General features: G+C 38.2%; 1 protein-coding gene across 1 annotated transcript in view; it reads right to left on the bottom strand.

The window, feature by feature from the left end:
- Nucleotides 1-2,465: 2,465 nt before the first annotated feature.
- lrp2b (low density lipoprotein receptor-related protein 2b) overlaps nucleotides 2,466-8,677 on the bottom strand; it is a gene marked incomplete at both ends in the record, with an annotated part of 76,722 nt that continues 70,510 nt past the window's right edge. The window contains 9 exons of the mRNA XM_080021283.1: nucleotides 2,466-2,495; nucleotides 4,564-4,620; nucleotides 6,053-6,148; nucleotides 6,890-7,027; nucleotides 7,145-7,208; nucleotides 7,771-7,915; nucleotides 8,002-8,066; nucleotides 8,190-8,277; nucleotides 8,425-8,544. Of these exons, the coding sequence (XP_079877409.1) occupies nucleotides 2,466-2,495; nucleotides 4,564-4,620; nucleotides 6,053-6,148; nucleotides 6,890-7,027; nucleotides 7,145-7,208; nucleotides 7,771-7,915; nucleotides 8,002-8,066; nucleotides 8,190-8,277; nucleotides 8,425-8,544 (803 nt within the window). The remainder of the gene's footprint in view (nucleotides 2,496-4,563; nucleotides 4,621-6,052; nucleotides 6,149-6,889; nucleotides 7,028-7,144; nucleotides 7,209-7,770; nucleotides 7,916-8,001; nucleotides 8,067-8,189; nucleotides 8,278-8,424; nucleotides 8,545-8,677) is intronic.

The raw sequence follows: 8,677 nt of genomic DNA, 5'->3' as shown, positions 1-8,677 counted from the left end.
AATACTTTCTCCATATTTGGAGAAATCATGTATTGAGATTATTACGATCATTTTTTTAAATTGTTATTTATTGACATTCTGGATTGTCTTTGTAATTTCAGTATTAAATCACACGCAGCACTGATGACAGCAGGCAAAATCACCTTCACAGGTTATTTCAAATTTTAATTTTATATTTGCAATGCATTGCAATAAATACCAATTATTGCTGCTTTGCGTGCATTGTAAAACACATTGCTGCTTTCCAAAACTGCCTTCACCGGCAATATATTTCAGATTATACAAAAATAGAGAAACAGGTTATATCATTTTGTAATATATTAAAGAAAAATGCAATAGCTTTGCATGCCTTGCACAATATACATTGATCCCTTTCAAATATTAAAATGCATTTGTTATATTGTACTCATTTATAAAAATGTTAATGTTTTTCTGCAGAACCCTCCCCCCAGCATCGCCCTGCAGCCAGTTCATTACATGATAAATATTATTATCTATGTGAATCCTACCTACCTTGTACCCCCGCTTCTCCCCAGCCGCGTGCGGTGCACCGTGCGTGGTGCGCGCACTCACATGCGCACGCGCCGCGTGGAAATCCCACCGGAATCTATTGTTGACGCCTGGTGTCTGCTGGAGCTTCCACTCCTCCCTCCCTCCCTCCCTTCCTTCTCCTTCCTCCTTGTGCGTCTCTATCCTCCGTGCGCGGCGTCTCCTGCACGGACCTGTGGGCATGCCTCGATATGCAAACAATCACTCTGTTAATCCTCCCTTTCACTCATGCGCTCCCTCCCTCTCTCACACGTTGCTCTCCATCTTTGCCCCACCCCTTTCTCACCGAGCTGCCCCTCCCTTCTCCCCCTTTTCTTCCCTTTCTTCCATCCCTCCCCCATCCTCCCTTCTTTAATGATTTGTACATCTAGAGCTGGGAGAAATGGCCAAATTATTATCACAGCATTTTTATATTTCACATATATATACACTGTATTTTTTTTTAATTAAAATGTATACTATTTAATTATTTTATTTACCTTCTTATAATCTATATTATTTTTACATTATATATTTTCAAACATTGATATACTGTATATTTGTATTTAAAATTTGATATTATATCTATATGTATATCAAAATGTTCTCCTTATATAAAGTGTCCTATATTTAAAATTTTCCTCATTAACAATAATGGAATTCAATTTTTTTATGCAAAGAACACGCATTAGACATCTTGTTCATTATTCTGGTTTAACTCTACAAAAAGTTCCACAATTTTCCTTCCCTGATGCCACTGCTACAAAATGCAACAGTCAAATGTATTTATTAAGAGAAAATGAAATACCAAACATCAGTAAAACATGAAGCTGCACCTTCAAACATTATACATCGCCCGACGCTACAGTATATGCAAACACCTTGTCACAGCGTAGCCACTAAAAAAAAACAGCCAATAAATCCTGATTGACCATCTCTCTCTCCCCCTCCCTTTCCCTCCCTCCCTCCCTCGCTCGCTCCCTCCATCTCCCCCCCCGGCCTTCGTGCAGTGAAAAACGCCTCGGCGTTGGAGGCCTTAATGTGATCAGACATCTTAGGACGTGGGAGTGTAGAGAGAGAGGGGGCAACGGAGGAGAGGAGAGAAAAGAGGATGGGAGAGGAGGAAAGGATCAGCAGCAAAAAAAAAAAAAAAAGGTGGTTTCATTGTCGTTTCTCTGCCATGACGGCGGTGAGGGCGTGGTTGCTCTCTGAGTGATTAAATGGATGATGACAAAGCAATTCAGCCCCATTCACTGGGTCACGTGTGTGTGTGTGTGTGTTTTACTGTTGTGTTGTGTACTTGTGAGGACCAGTCTCCAAATTGACAATGTTTTGGTTTCTAAGTTCACCACAAACATGGGTGCTCCCTGAGCAGGTGTATTTACTCTGTCCTCACTTTGATACCAGGAGTAGAATATGTGTGTGTGTGTGTGTGTGTGTGTGTGTGTGTGTGTGTGTGTGTGTGTGTCAAATGGTCTCTACAGGGAAGGACGGGCTGGTTGGGAAACTGTTTTGGTATTCTGGAAAGGACACAGCAGTGGACATTTATTGCATATAAATACGAAATAAGTTGACAAGAGGAGCAGTGTGTGTGTGTGTGTGTGTGTGTGTGTGTTTGTTTTACTATACTTGTGAGGACCAGTCTCCAAATTCACAGTGCACCAGAAACACGGGTCCTCACTTATCACGTGTATTTAAACGGACCTCACTTTGATACCAGTGTAAAAACGTGTGTGTGGACACCACAGACCCAAAAATTGAAGCAATCAACATGATTTTCTGTTATTTGAATGCATTCAAACAACTCCACCATTTTAAAAGGACAAACACTGCAGAGTGGACACCAGCAATCAAACCTCTACTTTAAAAAAAGCCCTATTTTATACAAGCAATCAGAAAAATATTTCTGACCATGTACTTTTGGTGGAAAAAACGCCTTAAGTCCTGGCCGGGGAGAGGGCTACAGGCTACAGAAATATAAATACAAGATTTTACTTAAATTTCACCGACAATTAGTGCTTATTAGTTATGTGTAGTGTAGGCCGATATAGATTTTGAGGATAAACAAACAAAAATTACGACACCAAAAAAATAAAATAAAAAAAAATGTCTCCTGTGGACTCATTACCATTCCTCTACAGACCCTTAGAGGGCCGCAGACCCTGGTTTGGGAACCCCTGATGGAAGGTACCTTTGAAGCAACACAGTAGTTTTACTCAAGTAAATGCACTTGAGTAGAGTTTTTAGGTATACAGACTATTTCCGTTTCAAGGAGACTAACTCCACTATATTTCAAAGCAAACACCATACTTTGTACTCCAGCACATGAATCTGTAATAAAATGTTTTTTCATAAAACTGATGAAAATGATTCGCTTTTTAGTTTGAAGACTACGTGAAACCCTTAGAGGAACCAAAACTTGCTTTTAGCTTCAGCAAAATGGCATTCGGGATGGACTTCACAATATCATAAAAATAATAAAATAGAGTATTTTATCCATTTATTCTCTCTCCCTCCCTCACACGCGTTGCTCTCCGCCCCTTCCTCACCGAGCTGCCCCTCACTTCTCCCCCTTTTCTTCCCTCTCCCCCATCCTATCCTGCTTCCTTTTGTGATTTGTACATCTAGAGCTAGGAGATATGCCCAAAATATCATCACAGTATTTTTATATTTCACATGCATATATATATTTTTTAAATAAAAACATATACTACATAAAATATTTATTCTATTAACCTTCTTATGATTTCTTATATTATTGTTAAATTACATATTTTCAACCCTTGATATATATTTCTATTTTATATTTGATATTATATCTATATTTCTATATCAAAATGTGCTCTTAATATAAAGTGTCCCATATTTCAAATTGTCTTCATTAAGAATAATGAAATTCGATTTTTTTAATACAAATGACAGAAAAAATACAAATTAAATATTTTTCATTATTCTGATGTTGAACAAAAATGTTCCCCCTAATTTTTCCTCTACAAAAAGCATAAACCATAACCACAAAGAAACCATTAGAGGAACCAAAACTTGCTTTTAGCTTCACCAAAACAGCATTAGGGATGAACTTCACACCGAGAAATACGGTCATGATGTTGAGCTAGTACTTTTAATATCAAGTATTTTAACCAATTTAAGATGGGTTTTTTTGTACTTGAATGGATGACTTTAACTTTCCACAGATCAATTAAAATCCCACTCGGGCTTTAGGACGTGAACATCCCATCCATCGCTAAACAAAAATTCCAAAGTCGTCCGGATCTGGTCCCTCATGGAATGTGGTCTAGACGGGTCCCAGAAGTAGAGGTCAGAGGCCAAATCATGCATCAGACTGGCATGGAGCAGCTGGCTGCGTGGGATCCTATTGGATGAGCAGTAGCGCACATTGAATTGTTTTTTTTTGTTGAACATGGGGTGATTTTTAAATGAAGGCAAAATAGGGAACGAGGGGTGGAAGTAACTTTTATTTCACCAAATGATTCATCGTCGATTCTTTTGAAATTATTTGATTCGTCCATGCAAATAATTTGTAGCCTAAAATGTCAATTTGACAATATGGTTTTGTACCATATTTATCTAAATTGATGACATCTAACAGACATCTTGAACTTGCTTGAGTTTACCCAGCAGTTTAAAATGCAGTATAAAATTGTATTCATTTCATAATCCGAAACAAAAGACAATATCAGGTGTTCTCATTTTTTTTCTTATAATGATACCAATCTAAAACAGACTTAATGAAATGAATTGTGGTGAATTTAATGATGATCGAACAGGTCGTTAATTGATTATTTGATTAGTTTAATAGATGTCTGAAACCTTCAAATACCCGCATGCAAAAACAAAAAATATATCATTGTAGAGCATAAATTATAAAGGACGTTCCTGAAAACCAAATGTATTTTTTAAATTTTGCACAAAGGAATTTGAACATGAGAAAAGTTTTCTTTTCATTTTGAGTTCAGCCACTCGTGATTGGATTTGTTCCAAGATCAGACTCGTTTATTTCCACCATGGACTTACCGTGTACAAGGGATTTATACACAAGTCGCCCTGATCGTCGTCCCCTATGGGTTCAAACTTCCAAGACAACACAAGGATCAAAGATTAAATCACATATACCTGCTTTCTTTTTCAATACCTTTAATTTCCCAAGTTTAATTTCCGTAAGTGGAGAAAGTTTAAAGTGAAAATCCATATAATTTTTTATTTTATTCTTTTTAAATCCAATATTTGATACATTCTTAAGCTGGCACTTTATAAGGAAACAGCCATTCAATGTATTTGCGCTGAGCATGTGCTCCTCCATATGCTGTTTCCATTGTTGGTGGCGGGGTCCGCCACTCCCAGCACAAAAGATATTTGCAGTGAAATGTTTATAAAATGGAAGCTTGCACACCAGCGTGAAACCGTTGTTCAGCTGGAAAAAAAATATATTCAGTCACTTTGACTTTTGTGGAATTCTGTCTACGAGGTCAAAGAAAATTGACTTGACTGAAAGCAAAATCCAAGCGGAGGACGAATAATAAATGTTCTATGATTGAGAAGGTAATCATCTCAACAATGGCGTTGCAATTCCTATAAATGCTGTGTTTGAGGCCAATAAGTTGTCAAGTTGACATGAAGCCAATGTGTAGATGAGATTATTCAACACGCAAGCACAACTTTTGTCTTTTTTTACTCCCTCGCTCAGCATTACTCACGGCACACTGAGTGTCCCTGTGCAGCTTTGCAACACTTTTGTTTGCTCATGGAATCCCCAGGGAAATATTTTATAGAAGCAATACCACACTTGAGGTGATGATGTCATACTGTATATCAGCAAGGTCGTAATTATTCAACGATTGAATAATGAACCGCCGGGATGATACACAGTCTAACAGCACCTACTGTAATATTATTATTGGCTTATTGCTTTTTTTTTTTTTATTGTGTGTCAGATGCAGCGTGTTGTGATGTGAAGGGCTCGTCTCCATGGTTACCTGTTCCTTCTGGGCAGCTGGTTGTTCGGAAGTGAAGTTATGATCCGGCGATTCTGACACAAACGCTGGATTTTCAAAAAAACCCTAAAATGGATTGAAAATGGCTTCAAGGGGCGTCACACGAAAACAACAGTGGTAACAATTAGACATTGGTTTGCGAACAACACATGACAGCTATCTAAAACCAGTGTTCCCAAACTGGGATCCCCTATGGGTTATTGGAGGAATTGGAGAAAGAAATACTATATATATATATATATATATATATATATATATATATATAAATACAACTTTGGGAACTCCAGTACTAGAAGATATTAATCAATAGCCATATCAGGAAAAATAAGAGATCTTTTTCATTCTGAGAGGAAAAAAAGTGAATACATTTCAAACATTTTAAAACAAGATGTTGCCTTAAAATGACTGGAGAGCATTTTAATGAAAAAACTAAAAAACAAAAAGCCGAAAAACAAACAAACAAACAAACAAACAAAAAAAAACCCACTGCAATAACAATCTATGGAACAGACCTTGGCAGAAGTGGCGCTGGAAGGTTCTTCTCCAGCGCCGTTGGGTGGGGAAGCCACCCGAACCTCTTCTGTGTACAGAGCATTTGGAATGTTCTCCTGAGAACCAAGAGAAGAACACTTAAGATTCACGTCTGTTCACTTATCTTGAAAAGGTGAACTGGAAAACAATGATTTATTTGTTACTTTGCTATAAGTATTTCTAGGTACATTATTTGTCATCACACAACTGAGGCATCTAACTAAATCTTAGCCCACAAAGTGATTAAAGCGAACAATGAATTTGATGGAAAAAATAAAATGTTTCCGTTCACAGGGGACGACAACCAGCAGGTTTTATTACTTGGTTCATCACTTCTCACTCATAGCTCGAACGAAACAAGGGGAGAAAAATTGGCAAAAGTACAGATTTTAAACTTTTCAAACAACACAGGATTTATGACTATAGGTGGAGATTTTATGTGAATTTGATGACAAGATATTGTGTCGTGCCCATAGAAAAACCTATTCTATAAATTTTGCCATAAGTCACTCATCTCATTACATAATATAAGATGAGATAAGATAATGATTTATTAATTAATTCATTTATTAATTCATTTGTTTACATTAAAACATATGGAAAAAAAATAAAAATTAAGCTTTCAATAGTGCTGTCTCCAAGTTTTACTTTTCTTCGATTTTTGGCTGCTGGCAGCTATAGATTTTCCTGAATTGACACAAATCATTGTATTTTTTGGATTTATCGCAGAGTTGCCACTGAAAAAAATGGTTCCATGGATATAAACAAAGCCAAAATGCCCAAAAGAAAACATCCTCTCCAGAGGGTTTTGAACTCACCGCGGGTTTTCCCCTCGGCACGAGGAGGGTGGTGCCCCCACCGTTTGGAGCCGGTCCTTCCTTACTTCCTCCTTGGTACACTGGGTTGTCAAACGTCTTCCCCCCGGCATCCACCGTGCACACAGACGTACAGGGCACCTGGTATTAGACAGCAAAAAAACAAAAACACTTCAGCAAGTCTAAAGTTTCTTCATTTATGAGGCTGAAACATTCAGTTCTGTCGGGAGACGTTGTAAAAACACAATCCCCACTCACCACTTCAGGATCTGGCCTCGTTTCACCCCCAAAGGATGCGGGTGCATCTGGAGACCAAGCATTTCTAAAAATTTAATAAAAAATTAACCGTTATCATGGCTGACTGCTGCGTCTCCATAGAAACGCCTGTTTTCATCCATCACTCAGACTTAGTGATGGCGAACGGGTGGAGATGGACCTAGATCTCTTTTTCACTCCCAAAACAAAGTTTTACGCCTATCGTAAATATGAAAATTTTACTTAAATATCATTCTGAATAATACTATTTATGTTGGAAGTGACGATATTACCAATTTCACTTGGACTTTCACTGTGTGCTTCAAGTAAATTGCACACGTATTTATCACTGAATGTGAATATTTCTCCAACATATAAATAACATTAAAAATATGACAAACATTGACAATATTGAAATACTGAATAATGCATAATTTTTTTTACAACTTTTTTCTTTCTTCCAGCCCAAAATGACCCCCCGTCTGTCAGAGGAATCCGGCCCCCAAGCCGTATTTTGGACACTTCTGGCTTAAATGGTGAATTTGAAAGTTACTTTGGCAAGAGAAAATGTTTAAAAATGAAATAACACAGAGACAGCAGGTAACAGTAGTGCTGTCTTCTCTCCGTACCTGAAGTTGGGCATACTGGGCATCCTGGGCATACTGGGCATGCTGCTGATCAGCGTCTCCATGATGTTGGACTTCCTCTTGGCCATATAGACCAGGCAGATGAGCAGACCCACCACCATGACGGTCACACCGATCACAAGCCCCACTGAAAGACAGTGAAGGGACTTCAGATCAACCCCAAACTTCTCAACACTGCTCGACAACCCCACGATCATTAGGAACGGAGCGTACCTGACGTTGCAAATATGTCAAATGTATTGGTCTGGCATTGGTCTCCCATCCACTCTGGAGGGCATCTGTCAAACACATCAGATCAAACCAGTCAAAAAGTAACACCCCAACCTCTATGATTGCGGCCTATGTCATCTACTCGTTATCTACCCTTGATCAGTTCACTATGTATATATTCACATGCTCACATGCAGAGAGCCTTGTTGTCGTCAAAGTAGCAGGTGCCGCCGTTTCGGCACTGGCACAGAGGTGGCATGATGGGTGCTGGGTCAAATCCTAAGGACAAACGAAAAGGTTGATGTTTCAGATATGCGTTTGCCATATTGAAGCTGAATTTGATACAGGGATTTAAAAAAAAAAAAAAAAAAAAAAAAAAGTCTTATTTCATCTTGTATTTTAGAAAACAGATGAAGCAGCTCTCACCAGCATCACACTCTGTGTTGCTGCCCGGGAAGAAGGAGGTCCCCTCAGGGCAGGCGCAGGTGTAGCCCCCCGGCCTGAGCAAGCACAGGTGGCTGCAGGTTCCCTTACATGGAGATTTCACTGGAGAGGGGAAAAAACAAAGTGAAAAATATTATATATAAAAAAAAAAAAAAAAATACTATAAATATTATATTGCAAATCTTAATTTGAATGAAGGACTCTACATATATCTTGCAAAATATATCAATATATT

The sequence above is a fragment of the Zeus faber genome (assembly GCF_960531495.2).
Source record: "Zeus faber genome assembly, chromosome: 20".
NCBI lineage: Eukaryota > Metazoa > Chordata > Actinopteri > Zeiformes > Zeidae > Zeus > Zeus faber.
Note: the sequence above shows the minus strand (reverse complement) of the source record. Positions and strands in the feature narration are given on the sequence as shown.